Source organism: Lepisma saccharinum, chromosome 22 (assembly GCF_977018435.1).
Source record: "Lepisma saccharinum chromosome 22, izLepSacc3.1, whole genome shotgun sequence".
Classification (NCBI taxonomy): domain Eukaryota; kingdom Metazoa; phylum Arthropoda; class Insecta; order Zygentoma; family Lepismatidae; genus Lepisma; species Lepisma saccharinum.
Window position 1 is genome coordinate 4,374,425 of NC_139250.1, and position 27,060 is coordinate 4,401,484.

General features: G+C 38.4%; 1 protein-coding gene across 2 annotated transcripts in view; it reads left to right on the plus strand.

The window, feature by feature from the left end:
• The first annotated feature begins 736 nt into the window (after window positions 1-736).
• The window catches only part of LOC146004676 (uncharacterized), a 66,107-nt gene continuing 39,783 nt past the window's right edge, over window positions 737-27,060 (plus strand). Inside the window, exons 1-8 of one of the 2 annotated variants that reach the window (XM_083143599.1) lie at window positions 737-1,520; window positions 5,346-9,026; window positions 11,992-12,081; window positions 14,270-14,371; window positions 14,731-14,826; window positions 17,498-17,599; window positions 17,929-18,024; window positions 19,815-19,910. In XM_083143599.1, the coding sequence (XP_082999725.1) occupies window positions 755-1,520; window positions 5,346-9,026; window positions 11,992-12,081; window positions 14,270-14,371; window positions 14,731-14,826; window positions 17,498-17,599; window positions 17,929-18,024; window positions 19,815-19,910 (5,029 nt within the window). In that variant the 5' untranslated portion in view covers window positions 737-754. The remainder of the gene's footprint in view (window positions 1,521-5,345; window positions 9,027-11,991; window positions 12,082-14,269; window positions 14,372-14,730; window positions 14,827-17,497; window positions 17,600-17,928; window positions 18,025-19,814; window positions 19,911-27,060) is intronic. The other variant, XM_083143600.1, reaches the window with a different exon arrangement.

Here is a 27,060-nt window from a genome sequence, read left to right on the forward strand (position 1 = left end):
CTTTATTCAAGGTATCCTCCATAGGCCTGAGCACATTGATCCCATTGATGAACGAGCCGAATGATTCCTTTTTCCCAGAATTCCTTTGGCCGTGACGCGACCCAGTCCTTCACAGCATCCTTGAGTTCATCGTCCGAGGTGAAGTGCTTTCCTTTGAGATGCTTTTTCAGGGGACCAAACACATGGAAGTCACAGGGGGATAAGTCCGGACTGTAGGGCGGATGGTCTAGCTGCTCCCACTTGAACCTGGCCAGTTCCGCGTGTGTGACCCTGGAGACGTGTGGACGTGCGTTATCATGGAGCAGAACCACACCCTCCATGAGCACCCCCGGTCGTTCGTCTTCCCTGTAAACGTTCACCATCTGGCGATGAATATCGGCCGGTTTAACACCTTCCGCTGTCAGAAAACGGATAACGCCTCGCTGCTCCTCAACAGTCGAATTTGCCAATGTTAACGCCATCCTGTACGAACACGCACTGCCGCGTCACTTGGACGGCGCTCTGTATTGGAGCCTCTGCATGCGCGTTCCCCTGCATGCTCTGATGCCGCGTGGCGACTACAATCACTCCCCTACATATCACGCTACGTTCTCCCATCGCGGCATCGGTATTATATAAACGATTCCATTGTTACGACGTTTCGTACCTTTTCATTTGATCAACCCTTGTATGATTTGATTTGATAACATGTCAATAAATACAAATATGTTATTGTTTTATATTAATTCATTCCAGAACTAGAAAGCCTGTAAAAATGAAAGAAGTTGGGCAGGAGGAAGGAAACATGGCAGAAGATACTAGGCCAGTAGAGAGCAAGTCTAAATCAAGTCTGGCACGACTGCAAAGTGGTGGTTTCATACTGGTGTCAGTTTCGGGTTCAGATACGGACGATAATGCAGTGACATCTAATGCTGTAGGTGACCATGAAATTTCCACTAAACTGACGAAATCTGGTGCCAGCTACACAGTCTTTCCTGGAGCCAAAAGAGTTACGGAAGAAGGGAACAAGTCACAAGCAGGCTCTAAACGACGTACGAAGAGTTTAGGAAGGGCATCAGAGCTTAATGGCAGCTACACTGTTGTTACAGCTGGTGGTACGGAAGTTACGAAAGCACAGGAAGCTGTAACGAACGGAGATACAAATCCTCTGTCACACACTTCGAGTACAAAGAGTTTTGTCTGCTTGTGTGGTCTACATGATAAAGCAGCAACGGCTGTCTCAGAGAAAGATGGAAGCATCAAGAAGCGGCATAAGAACTGTCACAAGGCCAGGTCATTCGAAGCAAGAATTTCCGCACTACGATCAGTCGATTCTCAGAAGCCTGAACAGGAGGCATGCAAAGTACTTTCCCTGAAATCATATAACAGCTCTAGTTCTAGTGCATCGTTGACAACAGATTCATCAAAGTCAACAGTAGAATCTCTTTTTGCATGTGACAGCATGTCGGAAGTTTCAGAGTCAGAAAATGATGTCAATAACCGGGTGATGGAAGCTGGAGAGACTACTTCCAACTCCAAAGGTTGGTATTCTTCACTCTGTCATCATTAATGTGAACTTATCTTAGTGTACATACTATATCGCATTTGGTACACGTTATCACATTTCCTGTGCTTACCGATCATTGGCAGAAACCACGTGGCGGTGCCACTCTAGACAAAGTGAACCCCACGGTGATAAACGAGGTCAGGTTGCGCATAAGATATGCACAAATTTAATACTACACTAATCAACATCACACTTATAGAACAAGCTTCTTGCAGACACAAACAAAACACATGGGAGTTGGACCGCAACGTGGCAACAGTGTCTGCACAAGTGACTCTCTTCTGGCTTCCATTCGCTCTTTGCTGTCCAGCAGACAACTTGTTTCTCATTTGCGCCAAAACTGTAGAGTGATTGCTAGCGTGGAAAATATGACAGGTTGTAACAAATCCTGAACAGAGTATTGCATGGAATCACTTTTTCTTGCCCGTACTCCTTCAATTCTCCACATTTACAATGGATTATCATTTTAATGTGACAATAATTGTAGACACATATATGCAAAATAGCCACCCTGGCAGTTTCAGCCCACAATTATCTTTTCCTTTACATATAACCCTGTATTGGTAAGAGATTATAAGTACATTGAAATATAGAGATAATGACTATGTTAACTTAAGTTTCAATTTCACTGCGTCTTTCAACTCACAGTCCATATTTAAGGGCCCACTACCACAAACAAATTACAGTTATACGTGTACTACAGGTCTTTGGGCATATACCTCTCGTTTTGCCTGTTTGAGTGTTATTTGTTCGAGCAAAGAAGCTCTCGATTCCATGCACTATCTAGCATCGCCTGTGCAAACTATTTGGTGCTCGAGTGAAATGCTCTTCCTACAGCACTCTAGTACAATACATAGATTCTTATGGAATTGATCTATTATGAGTCATTGTACGAGGGTCACTATTTATATTTTGAGCCTAACAATGAAAAAACAGGAATTTGGCGTTGAAAACTGCTTTATTGTTTTTCGAAGTATTCTCCTTTATGGTCAATACACTTTTGCATCCATTCGAACCATTTGTCAAAGCAGTTTTTCCAATCTTCTTGAGACACCTCCATAATATGGTTTTTGAACGCATCAACGGCATCTTCCGCTGACGAAAATCGTTGTCCACGCAAGTTATTATTGACATTCGGGAACAAGAAGTCGTCATTGGGTGCCAAATCAGGACTGTACATCGGATGACCCATCAATTCGATTTTTTGACTGTTCATAAAGTCGGTTGTTAGATGAGATGTGTGACAGCTGGCATTGTCTTGATGAAGAATGATCCGACGGCGTTTGTTTGTTTTCCGTATTTGACCGAAGACCTCTGGCAAACAAATTGTTGTGTACCATTCAGAGTTGACCGTTCTACGTTCCTCTAAAGGCACAGTTGCCACACGACCAGTTTTCCCGAAAAAACAGGCGACCATTTGTTTCGATGTGCTTCGAGCGCGAACAACTTTTGTTGGATTGGGTTCATCTTGAAACACCCATACAGTCGACTGCTGTTTACGTTCCGGCTCGTATGCATATATCCATGATTCGTTACCTGTTACAATCTTATATACGTCTTTTGAAGCACCACGATTGTATTTATTGAGCATTTGTTTGCACCAATTGACGCGAGCGTCTTTTTGAGTTTTTGTCAAATTGTGTGGGATCCAACGAGAACATACCTTTCTCACAGCTAAATGATCATGTAATATTTTATATATGCTGGTGGAACTAATGCCTATGGTTGCCTCAATCTCACAGTATGTCACATGACGATCTTGCAGTATTAAGTTTTGCACAGCATCAACGTTTTCTTGAACAACAACTGATTTTGGACGACCTTCGCGAATCTGGTTGGTGAGCGAATGGCGGCCACGATTAAATTCGTTATACCAGTGTTTCACAGTGGCAAAGGATGGGGCTTCATCGCCAGATGTGGAAGTAAGTTGATCAATGCACTCTTGTCTTGATAATCCATGTCGAAAATCATAAAAAATCATCGCACGAAAATGTTCACGAGTTAATTCCATTTTATTGTTGTCGCGCAATCTCCAAGGCAACATAAACAACACAAATGAAGCTATTGACAAAACATTTGAAGTAGGTTATGGTCAATAATGCCAGACGATTCCGTGCAAACGTCAAATCGCGCCTAACTTCAATCAGTGTTGCCAAGGCTCAAAATATAAATAGTGGCCCTCGTATTTGTAGAGGTTGTAGTCCCAGCTTAAATCCACTATAGGATAAAGCATCCATATTATTGAACATATTCTAATATTTCATTGTGAATCCGCCATTCCTCATGATATTTTTTCTTCTCTGAAGATAAATTTGCTTCCTCAAGATCGTAAAATTAAAAAATACATAGGCTGCTTTTTTTAGTAGTGGCAACTATGCTGTAGCGACGCCATGCAATGTCGTTTATACCAAAGGTTAGTTACATGCATACCCTCCCTCAGAGCAAATGAACTCACGCTTCCCACTCCATGCCCATGCACAGTGACAACAAGAACAAATCATTTGTGTGGGAGCGATCGCGGTGTGCAGTCGTGATGTTTACGAAGCAGGAGCAGCGGAGCTGGTTAAAAACTGAATGTGCTAGAGGTCGCACAGCACGACAGTGTCACCATGGACTGCAACAGGCTTCATCCCTGAGATGAAGGAACCACTTCGTGGGATTCGCTTCCGAACAGTTCGAGACATTCTTCTGGCAGTAGAAAGCTCTCTTCACACTATCAATGGATTAGGCAGTGCCAATGGCATCCGACGTTTTCCACATTGCTAGCAACATGTTGTACTCAACACTGGGGACTACATCAAAGGCCTGTAAAACTTAGAACCATGTATGTATGCTATGTATCTAGAAAATAAATAGTTGCCACTACTAAAAAATCAGCCCTTGTATTAATAAAAAAAATATTATTCATACTTGCAGAATAAAATACACAGTAGCAGAATGAATACACGTAAACAAATTACTAACTTTATCCACGAGGCTTACTCGTATTGGTTCTTTTAATTTTGGTGGCCCTGTCACCATCCACTTGGGAACTTATTTCTTTACTAAGTAATTAATAAAATCATTTTAAGTAAGTCTCGTGGATAAAGTTAGTAATTTGCTTCCATGTATTAATAAAATTATTACAGACCGTATTTCTTTGAATCTAAATTGGCATCAAATGTAAGGCACATCTGAAGGGGAAGGGGAAAAAACAAGAAATGTCCATTTTTTCGATTTTGAGGTTTACAGCTCATTCTGTTGGTTAAAACTGGTACTAAACAACTGTACAAAAACCACTAGAATGAAATGAGAAATGTGTGTGTAAGAGACGATTGAATGTTTGAGGTGCTGGGAAAGAACATAGGCAAGATTAGGATTAAAATGTTGTTTTCTCCAAAAACTGGTTTTGTGACATTCCTTGTTCATTCCCCTTACCTTTCATCTATGCATGACCTTACAATTAAATGAGGCTCTAAAACTCATGATAAATCCTTAATTAATATAATATTAAATGACAAGCGTTGCCTTACTTTGACATATGAAATGACAATCAGCACTTTTGATTCCTCATCTGAGATTGGTAAATTACCAATTTACACAAAACTGTGAATGAACCTAGCTGATGGCATCTGGAAAAACAGAATCAACTTCCCTCTTGTCAGAGATCATTGTTAATCTGCCACTGCATAAAATTAGGGTTCCCTGTAATTTGTAGTCAGTTTCTAGATTACGTTGAAAGTCTACAATGCTCTTTCCTTTCATTGTAAATGATTATCATCTTGACACCATTTTTAATCTATGATTTTTCCATTTTGAGATATTCTTTCAGAAGCAGAAGAAATGATCCACTCTTCACCTGAAGAAAAGTCACCCGTCTCTGTTTATTCACCTGCTGAAATTAAGGCGACTCAGAACAGCTTTAACGGACGTCATCAAGCTGTGACAGGGAGTTTGCCTGTCATGTTTAGCAATATGTCAAAGGTGTCACCCGATGCTGCCAACTTTGTTGCGTTTGCTGTCGTGGCTTCCGCTCTCGGTCCAAATGCTCTGCAGGACCTAGCTGGTAGCCAGATGAGGCCTATAGTTCAACTCAGCCTGTCATCTCAGTGTTTCCGGGTGAGTTCCTCAGCAGAAAACATTCACGGTACCTTAGGCCCATTGGTTGTGCCTTCTGGTGACAATGTTACCATAGCTACTGATTCATATTTCAAGCTGCAGCCCGAGGTGCCGAAGATGGTGGTAGCAACGGACCATAAGAAAGGTACAGGGGATAAATTGGAATTTGAAACTGTTCATGCTCATAAAGGTGAGAAAGTTCCACCGCTGAAGCAGCCAGTGACTGATACAAAAGGAAAATCATTGAGTGATGACAAAGACAGACAGTCTGTTTTATCCACACCAGAAAACCTAACAGAAGTAAGTCAACCATCTGAAGATATGGAAATGCCATTTCAGTATATTGAAGAAATTTCCCAACCATATTTCAGTGATTATACCCTATCTAGCAAAGATTCGAGCGAGGATATAATGACTGGCTTACAGGAGTTGGAAGAAAATTTGTCCAACATTTCTTCCTCATCCACAATCAAGAGAAGCGAGATGGTGGAGAAATTGGATGAGATCGAAGAAGGAATAAGAGAAGCGCCACAGCACAATGTGAAGAAGAAGCAGGAAATACTAAGGAAGCTAACAGAAATGAAAAATAAGTTATTGCAGGTTCGACCGCCTGAGCACAGAAACGTTGATAGTCTTCTTCAGCAACTTGGTATCGACGTAAACACGGAAGATGTTAATGGACGCAAATCAAGCCACAGGAAAACTAAACTTGTTTGCGACTCGCAGGCAATCCTCCGATCTCGAAAAGGAGTAGGAAAGGTTCTAGGGAAGGAATTCAGAAAGATGGAGCAAGGTTTATCAGAAGCATTTACTAGCGAAAGAGAAAGGGGTAGATGTATTTTAGGTGAATTAAGGCAGTTGGGTGACAAACTATCTGTCTGCTCTGAGCATTTAAGTCAGTTGCGTCATGATTCGTTTCAACCTGAGGAAACATCTCTATCTGGAGCAGGCATCTCGGAACATCCTTCACCGCATTACAGTAATCGAAGTGTCCCTGAATCACGAAGATTTACAGAGGAAAGAGGAGAAGTAGGGAAGAAAATTGAAGCATCACGGAGAATAAGGGCACCTCATTCACATCCTCCTTCTATCAATTGTGAGGAAGAAAGGAATCAGAATTGGTGCCCTCACCATCGGAATCGGTTACATCATTACAAGTCATCTCATCCTCATGAAAGAGCAACTTTTGGAGTAGACACCTCAAAGTCATTCAAACCAAACTCCATAAATCATGATAGTGTCATTCCTGGTTCTGTAGGAAAAATAGTGCCAGTTGAAAAAGATGCCCAGCAGCTGTCATTCATATTATCTCATTCACGTCTACCATCCAGCAGTAGTGAACAAGATATGGATTATGAGTTACCTGTTTCTTCTGACCAACCAAGCCACTTACGCAATTACAATTCTTCTGGTCCTGACGAAAGAAATGTTATTGAAAATTACATCTCCAAGCTCTTTAAGTCAAGTCCTGTGAATTGCAGTGAACTACCTGGTCTTGCAGAGCAAAAAGTGCAGCCATCAATAAAATCAACTCATTCACGTCCAGCATCCCGCAGTCATGAACCAAAGATGGATTACGAGTTACCCATTCGTTCTGACCAACCAAGTCACTTACAGAATTACAATTCTTCTGGTCCTGACAAAAGAACTGCTCTTGAGAATTATATCTCCAAGCTGTTCAAGCAGAGTTCAGTGAATTGTGATAGCTTGGGTGGCACTGAATCTCCTCTATCTGGTTTTGCAGAGCGAAAGGTGCAAATTCAAAATGATCAGCCGCAATCAATGAAAACAACTCATTCACGTCCACAATCCAGAAGTCGTGATGCTTTAGCTGCTATTGAAAATTATATCTCCAAGCAGTTCACACAGAATTTGATGAATGATGATAGATTGGGAGACATTGAATCACTCCTACCTGGTTTTGCTGAGCGAGAAATGGAAGTTCAAAGCGAAGCTCAGCAGCCATCAATTAAATCAACTCGTTCACGTCCAGCATCCAGAAGTCGTGAACAAGAAATGTATTACAGGTTACCCATGCATTCTGACCAGCCAAGTATCTTACCAAATTACAATTCTTCTGGTCCTGATGAAAAAGCTACTATTGAAAATTATATCTCCAAACTGTTTAAGTTGCAGAATTTGGTGAATGACGATATATTGAGCGTCACTGAATCGCCCTTACCCAGTTTTCCAGGACGAGAAATGCAAGTTGAAAATGTAGCTCAGAAGCAATCAATGGAATCAAGTCGTTCACGTCCGCAATCCAGAAGTCGTGAACAAGAAATGGATTACGAGTTACCCATGTATTCTGACTACCTGAACAAGTTTCGTCATGATCCATCGGGTCCTGATGAAAAAACTGCTTTTCAGAAAGACGTCTCTAAGGTTTTCATTCCTAGTTCTGTGAATTATGATGATGCAAGTGTCACAGAATCTCCACCACTCGGTTCTGCAGAACGAATAGTGCGAATTGATAAAGAGACTCAGCAGCCATCAGTGATATCAGTTCATTCACTTACATCATCCAGGAACCGTGAGCAAGGAATAAAGAACAAGTTACCTATCAGTTCTGACCAGTTCACACAGTTGCACCATGGCGATTCTCCTAATATTCACAAGAGAACTGATTTTGAACTAGATGCATCTAAGCAGTTTAATCCTAATTTCGTGAATTACAATAGTGCAAGTGTAGCTGAATCACCATCGTCTGGTTTTGCAGAGCAAGCAGTGCAAGATAAAAATATTACTTGGCAGCCATCAATAAAATCAACTCGTTCACGTTCAGCATCAAACAGTGGAGGAAAAACTGTTTTCGAAACACACAATTCTAGACAATCTCAAACCGATGCTGCTTTTGTGGAAGCAGAAAATAAGACTCAAACATCTTCAAAAAGAAGTCCAAAAAAAGTTCGTAATAATTTACCTTCAGCTGTACGTTTGCATTTAGAAAGCCACAAAAGATCTCAAAAGAAAATACCAAAATCTTCTGAGCAGAGTTTATCACCGGAGAAGGCAAACCATGAAGATGAAATTTTGGAAAAATCGCTCGTTCGTTTTCTTGTAAACCATAAATACACTTCTAATCGTGACGAAGCAGAAGAAATGGTGCAAGACTTTAGTGCAGTCTACAGGCAAAAAAAGGAATCAATGAATGACTGTGTTGTGCTGCATAAATATAATAATAAGAATAAACGATCCCTATCTGCAATGTCAAGACGAAGCTCTTCTTCTTCTCGTTCAAGTGTCAATCTACGGGACCACACCTCAAAGCAATCAGTCTCTGCAGAACAAAGAAGAAGGTCTCATTCATTGCCTGTGCATGAAGAGGAGATATCATCCGAAAGATTTGTTACTGATGGTGTCCAGGTATTTGTCGCCAATGGTAAGTTCATTTCCTTACTATGTCTGTAGGAAGGGGTGTACGACTATGTACAAAAAGTACCCAGAATTTGTGAATAAAACACAAAATACGTGGTTAATCATCAACATTAATTTTGTTGCATATATGCCAACGCTTCACCCAGTCTTCAAAACACTTTTCAAACACAGAAGATGGTATCGCCTTGAGTTCCTTCTGCGAATTTCCTTTAACGGATTAAATTGATTCAAAATGCCTTCCCCGAAGTGGTAACTTGAGTTGCAGAAAGAGAAAAAAATCACACTGAGCCATATCTGGAGAATATGGGGCTTTGGCGAGGACATGTGTTGAGTTTTTGGCCAAAAACTCGCGAACAAGAGTCGATGTGTGCAACGATGCAAAATCCAAGAATTCTTTTTCCATAACTCTGGTCTTTTCCGGCGAACATTCTCACACAGACGTCTCATAACGGTCACATAAAACTCTTTATTCACAGTTTGTCCCACTGGAAAGAATTCTGAGTGCACAACACCACGATAATCAAAGAAAACAATGAGCAGACCTTAATTTTTGAGCAACTTTGGCGTGTTTTTTTGGGTCTTGGTTCATTTTCGAAGTGTCATTCTGAAGATTGTTGACCTGTTTGCATGTCATACTCATACATCCATGTCTCATCACTAGGGCTCGAAAGTTGAAGACCTATAAATTGCCAAAAGAAAAAGGCCTATAAAAAGACCTAAAAATATAAAAAAAAGGACTTAAAAATGGAAAAAAGGACGTATAAATGTGATCCAAATTAATTAATAACTTCAGTTCTAATTACATATTTAATGAATATGCGGCACCTCCTTATCTGACTTGAGATCTTTTCAGGCGCGTGCTGTCTGGTCGTATACACCGTGCTGAAAGCTTCAAAACAAGAGAAAGTTGCCACTTACAGCGCGACCTTCCAGACAAGTTACGGTTAAAGGACCTTGTACCGTACCTGCTTCAGTCGTCCAAAAATGTTTTTCTCTCATTTCAGGGATGGTTCAAATATATTTCTTTATTTCTTTTTTTTTTCTATTTCTTTACTACAGAAAGGATGTTTAAGAGGTGATGAACTGATGATGATTCGAATTGAGAATGGGCAGTAAAAACGTAGTCGAAAGAAGGTGAAGTTGCAAAAAAAAGAAAGCCATTAAGACCTAAAAAAGGACCAATAAGCCAAAAAATGCCGAAAAAGGCAAAAAAGGACAAATAAAACCCACCTTTTTGTGGCCTACGATGACCCAAATGAACATACACTGCCCTCCAGAAATTAAGCAACAACAAGAAAATGTGAGGTACAAGAGAAAACAGTTGGAGAAAAAAGAAGAAGAGTGGTGGGCACGCTGAAAGAAAGCAACGAATGCGTTAGGGATCATATCCCTTATTAGTGTCAGACAACGGTCACTTTCGTTACAAATAAAATATGTACACCCTCCGGCCTTGTGTTTGATTCTATTGGATGATCACCATTTGTTGCTTAATTTATGGAGAGCAGTGTATATTATACTGGGCCTCGTCTTTGGACACTAGGAAAAAAAAGGATTTTTCCTCAACTTCCAAGCCCTACTCATCACCAATTATGATGTGTTTCATGAAGGTTGAGTCACTAGAGACTTGCGAAATCATGTCTTCAGCAACATCCCTGCAATGTGCTTTTTGCAGGAAATTCAGCTCCTTCGGAACAAGTCATCCCACGATGCGTTTCATGCCCAACACATTAGTCAAAATGTTGTGAACGGACATGTGTGATATGTCAAGCTCACGAGCCACCTCTCTCACAATCACACGCCAGTTTTCAAGCACCATTGTCCTGATTTCTCCGACGTTTTTGTCAGTCGTTGATGTGTAAGGTGCCAACGGGGCAAATCAGCAAGAACTTATCTGTCTTCTATGAAAGCCTTGTACCATGCGTACGCGTGTGTTTTTGACAGACACGAATCACCAAAGGCCTTTTGTAGAATTTTCAACGATTCAGCACACGACAGTCCGTTGGCAACACAAAATTTCAAACAAATTGTTTGCTCGATATTTGTCTCGATTCTGCAAATCGCAGGACACTCGTCACCACAACTAACATAAACAGATGCTGTGCACAAACTGATGGATAGATTACTCTACTCCTCTGCGTGGTCATTCAGTACAGTGCTGCCATCGTGCGGACAAAATGAATTCTCGATACCTCCAATGTGGGACTTTTACCAGCCAAATTCTGGGTACTTTTTTTACTGAAGGTATAAGTTTTATCTGAGTCAATTGGTGTGTAGGTAATCTCTACATCTTCATGATATAAACTATGTACATTATAATTTTAATGTGGGCCGCTACTTGATGTAGTATATGCATGCAATTTTAATTGGGCATTATCCATTGCATGCTTTTAACTCTAGTTACTCTAATACTACATTTTGAGAGAGTACCTCTTCTTGTGTGTTCACGTGAACAAATTTACTTTTACCAGTAGTTGGGATTGAACCTATGACACAACTGAGAATTTACTACAAATGTGGTTCTCTACCCCACCATTGCCATGCAGTCTAAGGTGCAAGCTTTGGGTTCTGACTACAGGATGTGCGCATGTCCAAGTCTCCTGGGAGAAGCATAACAACTTTTCATGAGATTTCGGCCTGTGTATGGGACCAGTGGCCATCCAGCATTGTGAAGAATTTAGGAAGCTAGAAATGAGTAGTTTAACCTGGTCATGGAAACCTACAACAACGACTGGAGGTACATCGTGCTGACCACACATCACCTTTCAAGACCAGAGTCAGCTACTATTGTTTCCAAGCAGCTCTGCAATTGTCCTCATGTTGCTGGATAAACGTCAAAGTATTGGGGCTCCCACCACTAATGCACTACTTGTTGCATAGTGCTGAAAACATTTGAGGATATCAAAATGTAATATGATAAATCTTTGCAGTTTCAATGTTCAATATTTTAAGATAATTTTCTTTTCTTTTAGGCACCTCAACTGCTCAAGCATTGAATGAAATGCATAAGGATCTATCAAGAACAGCAAGGGAGAATTTCAGAAGTTTAAGATGTGCTAGAGGTATCATTTTTAAAAAGATGACTGTGTTCTAGGAAACAGGCGAACATTGGCACGGGAATAACATTAGCAACTTTCAAATTAAGCATGATTATATAGATTGCTTTGCTTCGTTTTACTTCACTTTTTGTGCCACTTCTGGCTAATTTGCAAAGACGGGGATGAGTGATGATATGATGAAATTGATGAATGGACACTCACAAACATTCGTGCCCAGGCCAGGATTCAAACTCGGAACCCCTGGCATCATAGCGCAATGTGCTAACCACTCCGCCACGGGGGCCGGCGAATGATTGTATAGTTTTGTAGTATTTAACAATGGCAAGGTCACTGGCATGCTAATGCTGTGCTAATATAGAAAATTGCTTCAAATTTTTATTTCTTGCAACAGCTCCTTTTTGAAAAAAATAATTTTCATTGATTTAATTGATTAATTTGCTTTATTTGACTTCGCTTTTCTGCTACTTTTGGCTAATGACGAAGTTAAGAATGAGCAATGATATGAGAGCAGAGAGCACAGAGAGCACCCATATCCAGAACAGGATTCGAACCTTGGCATCATAGCATGCTGTGCTAAGCAATCGGCCACAGAGGTTGGGTCGTCATTTATTAATTAATAATTCAGAGATCTATTACAATATTTCACAGCTCTGGAGCTCAACTCAGTGTGAAGTTATTGAACACCAGAAGCAAAAAGGTTTCTGTTCAATAAGAATAGCATGCGAGGCAATTGTGCTAAATAACTCTTACATTTGCTAAATCATAAAAAGGGTTGTAAGGGATGGCCCTTCCAAGTAGTACACGAAAATGTCAACCTCACTTCCACGTAGTACACCCTGGACTGCATGTTGCAGACTAACGAGGCTCTGGTGTCTGGGCCTATGGCCAGTGTAATCCTTGTAGGGCTGTGTGTGATTTGTCGTGTGTTTTGTCCTTATGTGCTAAGTGCTTACAGCCTCAGCTTTTAACCAAAGTAAGAATATTTTAGTCCTTCCGACATTACAGCTATGTTGTATGTACACTATCTACCAAAAAGTAATTGGGCACGTGTACAAAATGGTTGTCTGGTGGTGCGAACCCTGTTAGAACCTCGTGGAGACATCTGTTGCTGCTATAACAGCAGCCACTCTGTCAGGCATGCTCTCGACTAGTTTGTGGAGGACGTCCATTGGAATGTGTCACCATTCCTCTTGCAAGATCTCACTCGGTTGGACAATGGCATTTGGCCGCATCTCCCGAGACCTCACCCGCCAGTCCAAAGGTGTTCTATGGGATTGAGATGAGAACTCTGTGCAAGCCAGACCAATCGGTGAACATTGTTGTCGGCATACCACTGCATAGTAACCTCCGAAACATGCCACCTAACATTGTCATCCTGGAAGTAACAGGGGTCCATTCTGTAAAAACGCCACAAGGTTGGGAGCATTTCATTGTCTAGTATTGTACAGTATGCCTGTGAGTTCATTGTGACACAAACAACCACCAGTGGTCCCACTAAATGATACTAAATGATTCAAATTAGATACTAAATTAACCACCATCATAGGTGCCCAATTACTTTTTGGTAGATAGTGTATTTCAATTATGGTAAGGGGCTAGACCCCCGTATAATGTGACAGGTGCAAAATAGCCTGAGTGCTGATGCACCCAACATTTCAAATTCAAAACATAAATAATACTACTCATAATTGCTCCTCAATTTCCAGGTGGTTTACAAAAAGTACTATTAACTTGTACATTTTAATAAACCTGTAAATTTTAGGGGGTGGGGGCAAGTGCCTGCTTGTTCCTGCAAAGTTACACCTATGAATAACAGAAATAGTGGTTAATAAATACAAAATTATTCTTAAAATAGTATTTAGGTACATGTGTAATATACCATACTGTTAACTAAGATGTCTAGAATATGTAAACTCCATATTCATTATTTCCTCTTGTACTCTACGGTTATACAAGCATAAAAACACAGTTTTCCTTTGTGACGTTTGAGGAGAACGCATGCTCTTTTCATCAGACATTTATTTTGAGTTTGAAGGGAGCATCTGTTCTCCTGAAACGTCACAACGAAAAACTGTGCTTTTATACTTGTAATAACTGTAGTCTACAAGAGAAATAATTCCACAATGCAAGCAAAGCGTACATACAAGAAAAATTCTTATTCATCCATGTTCATGTGTTTTTTTTTTCTTAGATGGGACTACACCCTCAGCTGTAGTAAAACTACAGAAGAGCTTGAACGAGGCAGTACAGAACTCTTGTAATCTTGTTAAGAACGCTCCTGAAAGTTCCAGAGGTAAGTTCTTTTTGCAAATTAGTAAGCATAGAGACTAGTTTTCAAAATTGATTGTGCATCAATGCATCTTGGTATCCTTATACAGGGTGCAGCAACTGAACCTGGCAGTTTTTAACTACAAATAAAAACAAAACTCTTTCATGCAACGAAGTCAATAAGGACTGTTCATTTTTTGAATAATTTTATCGATACACCAATATGCCTATATCTGCCGATACCGATAGAGTACTGATTAATCGGTCTCATCCCTAATATATTATATTGATTTTGATTTCATTTGACTTGAATTTTGTTAGTTGGGCTTGCTTTCTATTATTTTTACTTCCTGAATTACTTAGTAATTTCTGCTTGTGTTACAGCTGAAGCTTTGCATTTGTCGAAATATCACTCTACAAAGGGAGCACAAGAATCGGTAAAAGACATCTTCGTCAATTTAAGTGCTAAGGAAAGTCAAGGTAAACTTAAATTCTCTCTTGAATATTATTTACTGTGATGAATTTCCTAAGGTACATGATTTAATCCAAACTATTGTCTGTGGATGTGAATAATAGCACATTATGTCTTTAACATAGTTTTTTAACAGGGTGTGTGCCAGTCTAGGAAATCCAGACTGTTTGTACATTAAGTGATTATTTATTATTAGATTTAGAACCGAAAGGTCCATCAGTTCACATAATATGTATATCAAAGGATGGAAAACCATCAATTTTTTCTTGTAACTAATGATTTATTATTAGTTTTAGACAACTTGGAATGGGTCAACCAGGAAGGGGGTTGGGGGTCATCGTTTTAGTGTTACTTATGAGGAAGCTGTCAGATCGAGTTCGCAATCAATTTGTTACTTGGAGACAAAGATTCAGAAATAAATGCAACCTTTCTTACTGGAGTAACATGACAAGCTGTACATGTCACTTGTCACTTGCGTGTCACTCGGACTGGGCTGTCTTGCTCTATTGGTAGTGCATGAGCAGTGAATGCTTTTCTATAGCCTGGAGAGGAAAGTGTATATTCCAGTCTGTTGGGCCTTCTTGATTCAGTGTGAAATCTCCATGTTGCATGTTGCTTCTTGTTTGTCACTTCAGTTTGAAAGTTCCTTTAGATGTTCCGCTGGCCTCTGTGGCAGAGTGGTTAGCACACAGCACCATGACACCAGAGGTCCCAGGTTCAAATCCCAGCCCAGACATGGGTGACCTTGTGAGTGAACATTCATTGTTTCATCATATCATCTTTGAGATTAGCCAAAACTGGCAGGAAAGTGAAGTCAAATAAACCAAATCAATCAATCAGATGTTCCAAGGATGGGTGCTTATTTTTGAGAAGACATCAAAGTGAAACGGAGATTGCCGTTTACTCTTATACTAATAGACAACTTACTGTTTATTTTGGAGGTCTCAGGGGGTGATTGCCTCCTCTGCCCTACCTGTTAGTAACTCATGTGCAGCTTAACCAAGGTTAGAATGCTCCCGGCCAACTTGCAAACTAAAGTACATAGTCATTTGTTATCTCCTCGTGCTTCCCATTCTCTCGTGCCTGTGAACCTTGTAACTATAGTGCTGCAGGGTTTAAGAATATTTTGGTCAAGCTGTATCTATCTTATTCACATGTAAATAAAATGGTTAAGGAACACAAGCAAGAACTCTCATCCAGTGGTGACTCATTGATTTTTTTGGATGTAGGAAATTATGGTAAACTTATTTTCCTGTAGTTTACGGTTATTACAAGCATAAGAAAACAGTTTTTTCTTTGTGACGTTTCAGGAGAACACACGCTCCTTGAATTACCTGATGATATTTGGGATTCATAATTAAATAATAATAATAATAATAATCTGAAATAAAAATAAAACAGACTGCTTCTTTTCACAGTTAAGTTGCTATATTACAACAATGTAACATAGACAACATCCATTATTTAAGGGATTCTTTTTGTTTAAAAAATTAGTAACCATTGTTATAACTGTATCTTTAGTCAAAATGAAAATAAATGTCTGATGAAAGGAGCGTGTGTTCTCCTGAAAAGTCACAAAGACAAAAATGTTTTCTTATGCTTGTAATAACCGTAAACTACAGGAAAATAATTCTACAATGCAAACAATGCGTACATACAAGAAAAACTATTATGGTAAACTGACCGAGGAATGTTTTCGAAAATGCATTCAATTACACAGTCACACGTATCGCTTGTACTTGTACTTTGTACCAGCCATTGCATTTATAATGTTAGCTGCAAGCTCTCCCGGCCTGTCGTGTGTGGATTGAGGACAGCTTTGCCAATACCAATCTCCTGATAAAGATGCTGTTTCAACTCTTAAATTATGCTAAATGTGATAAAATTATGCGAGAGTGTATTGTTATTATTATCATCATACAATTATTATTAATTTATCATTATCATTTGCGATGACTAGAAATTTGAAGTTCAATTTATGCAGCTATTTTGGAATTGTGAACTGCGGTATTCATTATTTATTGTAGTTAAGCAACTTTGGGAATTTCGACCATTCAATAAAATGGGTCCAGTATAGTGCTTGAAGAAAGTTGAAGAAAATTCGACTGGTAATGGCATCCATTTGTTTTATTTGTGACCCCTAATGTTCTACCAATTTTCTTTTATAAAATATTCCTTACATGTTAAATCAGGGAGGATAAAGAAAAGATGAAAACAAGTGGATGGACCAGTACCTGTAAAAGCTTGTCCCTTGGTCGGCATACTGATTGGGACCATGAAGATTGATCTATAATATCGAAGAATGTCAAATGTGGGAACATTAAATTGCAGTTTCTACTGTAGAGAATTTTAGCCACTACTACAAGAACAAAATATTCTCAGTAGTAATGTTATTATTAAAGAAGTTTAACTGCTAAAGAAGCAAACAGTTTTTATTAATATTATTATTTATAAGACTGATCAGTAACTATTAAAAGGAATTCATTTTGCATTAAGTATCCTGATTCTCAACGACTAGAAAAAAGGGAAGTGCATTGAAATTAGATTAAGAATGCAAATATGTAGCTAGTAATCCAAGTTTTCGATATAGTTACACTGTCTTCCCTTTTGCCATTCTTCTCATGTTAAGACTGTGAGTTTTTGTTTCTGAGAGTGATATAATGTCATATTTTCTTTCAGCTTCGTCAGTCGCTCCAAACTTAGATGAGTTTCAGTCAAGGTTCAATGGAATGTTGGAAGATATTTACGAAGATTTTGCTAAAGACTATGGGTATTCTGAAGGTATACTTCGACACACATCTACTGCCTTCCGGGGCTTCTTATTGGTCTAAGGTTTACCAATGATCAGACTTGTCACGTAGGCTTAGTTGTAGTTTGGATCAGGCCCCCATAACGATCATAGATGTAAGCTTTTATGTCAGTAATCTTGGAACAGAAAAGATTATTAATTTAAATTTAAAGTGGATTACAAGTACGCTTCTGATGTCTCCACGATAGCACTAATAGGCCTAGATGTAATAATCTTTCATTTCCCAGTCTTTTATTCATACAGAGCACCTGCCCGACTTTGCACCAAACACCAAAAAGTGAGGTGTCACTTTTATTTTCAGGTTCAGCACATGATGCTTCTACAATGTATGAATTCCAGCAGAGGCTGCACGAAGAAATGAGAAATGTCTGTGATCATCCCAAAGGGGCTTTAATAGGTATGTATTGTACATGAAATTTCAAAGAAGAAAATTAATTGATAGGTCAGAGATATATTTTTAGGACGTATTATTTTTTTTATAAAAACCGATCTAAAAAACAAAGCCCTGTACAATCAGAAGTATTGAGACATGTGAAACACTTTCATTGTGTTCTTAATAAATGTAAATCCCTATATCTTGCACCATTATTTATTTACTCATGGTGATATATTTGTGCATAGATTATGCTCATCTGCTCTAAATCTCATTGATTATGTTAAACCACGCACATGTTTATTGTATATTTTCTGTTTTGATTTTAATCGTCAATGAGAATATGTAGTCTTAAGAAGAAGAATTTTTACGTGAACATTCTTCTCCCATATTAAAGGGGCAGGAGATTTTTCTCTCCAGTTGTAGTTTACATACATAGGGATTGTATTAATAGTGAGAATAATTGTAAAACATAAAATGTAAGCAATTTATAAATATGGAGAAACTGCTTTTTTCTTCTTTATTCTATTAATTTCAGTGGCCATTGCCGCCATCCTCAGAACTTGTTGTACTGTTGCTTGGCATGCTTCTATTGTTTGTAGTTCTCCGGCTGACTCTACGTGCGCTGTTGTTAACTGTACGTCTGTGTCCGTGTAGTCTGCTATTTTCCCAAGCTAACTGTTGTAGTAGGGGTATCCAAGTGTGGTGTGCCTGTCCGCTATCGATGTTTAGCTCATGTGGGAAGTGCATTATGGCATGTGTTTCCTTAATTTTGGTGTCTACGAGTGTGTGGGCATTGTGCTTGGCTTGTACCTTTTGTATTTTATGGCTATTGCATTCCTCTCTCCCCTTGATAACCCAGGTGTATACAATGTAGAGTTCAGCTGCAAGACACATTACTTCGGCAGGTCCATCAGATCTGTGAATGAAAGAATCCAACAACATCGAACAGATGCAAAAAAAATCCCAACCCACTACTGGTCTTGCTAAACACATCAAATACAATAGCCTTAAAATAAACAGTACAAGTCAAGCACACTGCCCATACACTCGTAGACACCAAAATCAAGGAAACACATGCCGTAATGCACTTCCCACATGAGCTAAACATCTATAGCGGACAGGCACACCACACTTGGATTCCCCTACTACAACAGTTGGCGTGGGAAAATAGCAGACTACACGGACACAGACGTACAGTTAACAACAGCGCACCTAGAGTCAGCCGGAGAACTACGCACAATAGAAGCACGCCAAGCAACAGTACAAGTTCCAACGATGATGGTGGCAGTGGCCACTGAAATTAATAGAACGAAGAAGAAGAAAACAGTTCTGCGGATAAAGTGAGTACTAGTTCATCTGTATTTATCTACTACCACGTCTCTCTTCTCCCAATTATAAATAAGTATCTGGAGGGAACTCTGGGGAGTAAAGGAGGCCAGGAGCATGTTGCTGATCACATCATCCCCACCTTCGGCCATGATCAAGAAAGTGTGGGACCCTAACTCACACCCCCTATATGCCTTCATGGCATGGTGCAACAAAGCACAAGGGAGCACTTTACTTTTACTTGACCCTCTCTGCAAGAGTCTACAGAAATAGAAGAAATAAATATTCTTCAGGAAATAGATGAGAATTATGATTATCATATTTATCGACTATTGAAAGAGCCGAAATATTCTGAACAAGGAACAAATATGTAGCAGAACTAGTAATAATATAAGTGAAAACTAATCAGTATATTATTTATTCTTATAACAATGTTTGTTTGAATTTATATATGTGTACATAATTGTTATTTTTGCCTGTTGTAGATGGTGCTGCATATCTAAAGGAGTTCCAAGAAACGCTGAGAGAGGCAATGAAAGAGATATGTAGGAATTTGATTGAAGAAATGAATACTTCTGGTGGTAAGATAACCGGGATGTTATTTTCTGATAAATTGTAACGTCAGTGTTTCTAATATTTGAAGTAGATTGACTGGTTTAGTTTATTTTACTTAACTTTTCTGCCACTTGTGGCTAATCGCAAAGATGAGCGATGATATTGATGAAGGAACACTCATAAAGAACATCCATGCCCAGTCTGGGATTCGAACCCAGGACCCCTGGCATCATACCATGCTGTACTAGCCACTGCATCCAAGAGGTAGGTGAAATCGAAAATGGCAAGGTGTATATCAGTAACAATATAGCATGAATATCATAAGACTCTATGCTGGCATACAAATGACACCTCTCAGAGAACTGGGATGTGTTAAGATTTGTAGTCAAATGAAACCCAGAAATTACTTTGAAATATGGATTCAGAAATATATTTCTTTATTTGGAATATTATAACATTAAAGTTTAAAAATTAAATTGAACACACACGTACAGGGCAATACTAAAATAAATCAATTAAGACTCGGAAGGACCTTTGGCCGATGGCAGGGTAGCTGTTTTCCAATTTTTCGTCTCCTTTTGAAAACCACTATGATATTCCAAAATCTAAAAAATTAAATGCGTGTATTGTTCATTCAAGACCATTCATGCATATCTTTGCGAGTTTTGCTTTTGCTGTTGCCTAGACATTCTCCATGGCTACGTAAGTCTATTAAACTATTGATAATATCTAGACAACAGCGAAAGCAAAACACACAAAGATTTGTGTGAATGCTCTTGAATGAACTCTACGCACATGTAATTTTTCACATTTTGATATATCATAGTAGTTTTTCGAAAGGAGACGAAAACAGCTGCCCTGGCATCGTCCAAAAGTCCAGCAAGGCCCTGGCAATCAAATAGAGCAAAAAGAAAAACAAGCGAAAGCACATAAGTATCTCAATCTGAGACAGCATTCTCAACAAGGATTAAGGGTTCAAGATCTGACAATAAATCAAATTATCCACGCTAAGACCTTCAATGAGTGCCAGCGTAAAGTGAGTTCACACTTCCCCCCCCCCCCCTGTTAGTCCTCCATAGGATTGATTGATTTGCTTTATTTTACTACACTTGTGCCACTTTTGGCTAATTTGCGAAGATGGGGATGAGTGATGATATGATGAAATTGATGAGTGGACAGTCATAAACATCCATGCCCAGGCCAGAATTCAAACCCGGGACCCCTGGTGTCATAACATGATGTGCTAACCACTTCGCCAGGTGGTCCAGCTATATCTGCCGCAAAATTAGTTTGGTATTGACACTTGTGAACCACGTGTTGAAATTGGGTCTATGTCACTGTCGGAGGGTGGGTTGCTGGCATGCGAGCCAACAAAATCTTCCCAGTGCTTCATCCAGGCCCTGGTTACCTAGCAACAGAAAACGTTTTTCTCGGTGTTGCCGCTTATTGGGCGATTCTTCCTGCGATCAGATTTCATGTTGTTGGTAGAGGACTTGTTGTTTGTTTGTTGCGTTGCGTTGCTGTGATATTTTTAGTGTTTACTGAATTTAGAGTATTCTTTGTTGTATATAGCGTGTTGTTTTAGTGGGTTATTTTTTGTACATAATTTTCTGTGTTCTGCTTGAGTGTGTCGTGTGCTTGTGTGAAGAATGTCAAGCACAGGAGGCAATACTCGAGATGTCAATGTACCAAAGAGGCCATGCACTAAAAGAAAAAGGAATTTGTTCTGAGTGCAAATAATTTGAGCAAGAGAAAAACAATGGGGAGTTGAATCATTTCTGTAAACAAAGTTCTGGACAGGACTGCTGCTGCTTTCGGCGTGTCTTAGAACACTATTGTTACCATAGGGAAAGAAAAATATAATGATATGATATGATATGATATGATATGATTTATTTCATTCCTTTGACCATTGTACAGTGGTTGTTTTCCACACATGGTATGGAACATGTCAGCACATTACAGTTAATAATTATTTTCAAATAGGTACAAGTATGAAAATATTATACATAACATTTAAAAACATTGATTACATGATCACATCACCCCCACTCACGACCGGATCAAGAAAGTGTGGGGCGTTACCCCCACACCCCCTATACGCCTTCATGGCGTGGTGCTATGCACAGGGGAACACTTTACTTTTACTTTTACATTATAATTGATTCTCCTTGTTCGTGCTGTTAGTTGCAAGGTTTACATTAATTTACATACATATAATAGATAAAATCAATACATACATATACATGTCCTAGGAGTTCATTTAGGATGTGACAATTTGCAATTTTTTGTCAGGTACTCTTTAACAGAATAAAAACAATGATCTAATAGGTATTTTTTACATGCTTTTTATATGAGGTAGCTGACTGTATTATTTTTATGTCACTTGGAAGGTTATTGAAACAGTGAACAGCCATGTATTTAGGTCCTTTCTCAAATAATGTGGTGTTGTGTGATGGTATTGTGAGGTTGCTGCCATTCCTTGTATAATATTTATGTGAGGAGTTGTTACATTTGAAGGAATCTAAGTCAGTTTTTACATACATCAGCAGATGAAGTATATACAAGCATGGTGAGGGTAATATGACTAAATTTTTAAACAGTCTTCTGCAGGGTGTATTTCTCTTAGTTCCTGCTATTATTCTGACAATTTTCTTTTGCAGCACAAAAATTTTATTACTATTAGTGGAATTTCACCAGAAGATTATACCGGCCTAGCATAACTACATATGAGATTATAACATGAGATATTTATATATTTGAGTTGTTCTTGCTTTAGCCAATGTTCTGTGAGGCATAGTGCATCTATTTTTTCTGAGAAATTTGATAGGTGGATTTCTAATATCATTTTCTTATCCGTATTTAAGCCTTGAACATTTTGATGAAATATGTTCAAGGTTTATGACTTTTTAGAGCTTACCATACCATCCAGTGTTCCAGTTACTTTACCCATAAAAAAGTATTATCATGTGTTATTGGTACTTTTTTCTCCCTCGTAGATTTTCAAAGGGTACCTTTATTGTTTTCAATTGTTTCTTCATTTTCACCATTACCTTTTATTGTGGTTACATTGCCCTTATGCACAGTTTTGCTACTATCACTCACTTCACTCACACCATAATTAGTATCACTGAAAACACATCCCTCTGTTGCACTAGTCCTATTTACAGACAATAAATAAATGTGAGGCTTCAAAATTGGAAACCCCAGGAAAGAAGAGGAATATCAGTAAACGCGTGACAAATTTAGATACTTTTCAGCAAGATGCTATTCTCGCCATATTTACTCTTATTATAGGAGGAAAGATCATCCCACTGTTGGGAAACTGCGCGTTTCGTTGAAAGATTCGGCATTTTTTCAAGGTGGGGAAACATCTTTAAGGACAGTCATAAAATATCTTGGATTCTCATACAAAAAAAAATAATGGACCCAAAATAAAGTATGGAGGCATATGGAGATGTGGAGGTAGAGCTCCACACATTCTTGACCTCGACCTAGGCCATATTATGGAGGTGATGCGGTGATGTGGTTCACCAACCACCTTTACCACAGGTTGCCCCAGGTACTCACTTGGGCTGAGACGACCCCGGAGCCACTCGGGATATTTGAAAAAGTTCCACAAACCACCGCGGGTCTCACGCGTGAAAGTCAGACACCCCACCAACTGGACTTGTGCACTTCAGTTGCGGTATAATTGAAAGACGGACAGACTTTAACGGCGACTTCGGAAAGAAATGATTATTGAAAGTGTATATACAGAATGGATTGAAAAGGTAACCTGTAAACAATGCTCGTTTCATTAATTCGTTCATGTTGTAAGGGATGATGGAAATTAATAGAAAAAGCAATAACACATTCATCATTGTTATTTCATTTTCCTCGAAAAACAATAACACATTTCATCATTGTTTTCCTCGACACAGTGTCAGATGGCTGCAGTGCATACTGTACCGCATGATATGGCAACACTGTGACACGTGTTCCTTCAGCTCGCAATACCAAACTAATTTTGCGGCAGGTTTAGTCCTCCACATGAATTGCACCATAATGGGCAAGGTATCTCGGGACACAGCATGTAATAAAAATCAAATGAGTTTGCATAAGCTGTTGAAAAAGCTGACTAAGGTGTATTGTACCCTACACTAGTCCTCCACACAAGCTACACCCTAACAAACACCAAGAGCCACTTTTTTTTATTGTTTTTAACACAGTTCATAACTCCGTGATGGAAAATAGAATTTGCTGTCTTAGATACAACCACAAGGCGCAAGGGGTGAGTGGGGAGGGTGCATATCATATCTCCAATGATCTTACATGACCCCATAACAGGGAATCAAGAGTATAGCCAGATTTAACAACAAATGAGTTTCCTGAGAAGATATAATTGCTGTGATGAGGTCACAATGCATGGTAATAGTCCAGAAATTATGTTACATACCCAATAGGACCAAATAATGTAAATAGTTTGCAAAAGCGGAATAGAGATGGCAGCACCAGGCGTGCAAGATTAAAAATTAACATAATATATGTGAATAACTATATAAATAAGAATAAAACGAATGGGAAAGATGGAAAACAATAAAATTTACTATAAGAAGATAAAGAATAAATATAAAAGAAATAATAGTTTATCTTGTATGTACGCATTGCTTGCATTATAGAATTATTTTCCTGTAGTTTACGGTTATTACAAGCATAAGAAAACAGTTTTTCTTTGAATACAACTGAAGAAATAACAGAGGTCCAAAATACACAGAACGGGGGAAAGAGTTCATAGTTTCAAGATCTGGTTGAAAGAAAATGACATTTTCTTAATAAAATCGGACAAGGAAAATAAACCTGTCCTTATCCGAATTAAGGACTATAAAGAAAAAATGGAAGAATGTTTCAAAGTAAACAATTTCACAGAAAGCTCTCGAAACCCTATAACTAAAATAATACATGAGGTAAAGAAAGTAATTGATAGCAGTATCACGATACCAAGAGAAATGAAGAAAAAACTCATTGTCAAAAATTCAACCCTGCCGATTGCCTTTGGACTACCAAAAACTCACAAACCTGGAACTCCAATACGACCCATCATTGCAACTTTCACACATCCTGCATACAAACTATCCAAATATTTAGTTGAAAGACTTGCTATAATTAAACAACAATCACCATTCAGTGTTAAAAATGCATATGAAGTGAAATAGAAACTAAAAAATATTGTTTCGAATAATGAGTATCGTATTGCAAGTTTTGATGTTGAAAATTTATATCCTAGTGGCCCAATAGAAGGTGCCACAGATGCATTACACAGATGGCTTATTGAGATGAAGGTTAACCCAGTAGAATCATGGGAAATGGTTCAATGGTTTACTGTATGTGCAAATTACAATTACTTTATATTTGATGGCAAAATCTATCAGCAAAGTAATGGTCTATCAATGGGAAACCCAGTATCCAGAATCATCTCCAGCATTTTCCTTCATTACATAGAATCTCCAATTGTTAATGAGATAGGTGCAGATATGAAACTCTACATCAGATATGTAAATGATGTGCTAATTATTACTAAAAATGAGAACACAATCATGGACGTATTTAAATTGTAAAATGAATCACATCGTCGCATAAAATTCACTTGCGAACCCATGAATAACGATATAATTTCTTTCCTTGATCTGCAAATTAAGACAACTGACTCAACAATTCAAACATCAGTCCATAGGAAAAAATTAGCGGGGGAAAAATACATCCATGCCAATTCAGAACATTCACGTATAACAATGGATAACATATTTTTAAATTTTTTCCTGAGAGCACAAAGACTATGTTCTAATAATGAGGATATCAAAAATGAAGAAGAAAGGCTTTTTAATATAGCAAAAGAAAATGGCTTTCACACTAACAGAATAAACCAAATCAAAAAACAAATCGCAAGAAAACTAAAGGAAAAGAGAAATACAGATAAAGATGAAAAATCTGTTGAAAAGAAATTTGTGTGCATTCCATTCCACAAGGGATTCTCACATAAAATTGCAACAATTTTTAGAAGTTTTAATTTCAAAATTGTTTTTAAATCACCAAGAAGTTTGGAATGTACATTTAAGGAATTCAAAATGAGAAACTCTCTACCAGATGTGGAAACCACAGGAATATATAATATAAGTTGTTCATTTTCAAAGGATTATGTGGGACAAACAGCAAGGAAAATGGCAATAAGATGGCACGAACACGATTTGGACATTATAAATCTAAACCCAAGAACAAGTTTGTCAACTCATATCATCGAAGAGAAGCATTTGATTAAAAAGAGAAGGGTTTTAAAAAGATTAACGGGAAACACAGAGTTGAATGTCTGGGAAGCTTCATTCATTGCAGAAGAACACTGGAATAAATTAAATAATGAAAATGGTAACATAGATCCAGTATGGAGTTTTCTTTTTCACAAATGGAGTAAGCCACCATCTTTAAAATTTAATGTAACAGAAGACATCAAGAGACTTTGTGAAAACAATGATGAATTTGAATTACCTGATAATATTTGGGATTCATAATTTTTAAAAAATCTGAAATAAAAATAAAACAGACTGCTTCTTTTCACAGTTAAGTTGCTATATTACAACAATGTAACATTGACAACATCCATTATATAACAGATTCTTTTTGTTTAAAAAATTAGTAACCATTGTTATAACTGTATCTTTAGTCAAAATGAAAATAAATGTCTGATGACAGGAGCGTGTGTTCTCCTGAAACGTCACAAAGAAAAACTGTTTTCTTATGCTTGTAATAACCGTAAACTACAAGAAAATAAAAGAAATAAATTAATGTATATATTTGATAAATCAAATCAGTGATCATATGTAAGTTGATATGAAAATTAAAGAAGTCAAAGCACTGATACAAGTTTGTGGCTAGGAACAGATATTGCATCTGTCTGATTGATTTACCATTCCCATAGTGGAAATTTTGTTTACATCAGTGGCGGTGCGTTCCAGTCGATGCCCCACAGCACTTTTGGTTGCATGTTTCAACCGCAGTACCTACTTGGATGCGCGTGTCAGTCGTTTGGCACCAAGTATACCCTCTGTTGTACCCAGTTAGTGTTGGTGCGTTCCAATCGCAGCCCCAAGGGAGGATATTAGTATTATTCCCAAAGCTTAAAGGAAAAAGCTGGTAAAAGGATAA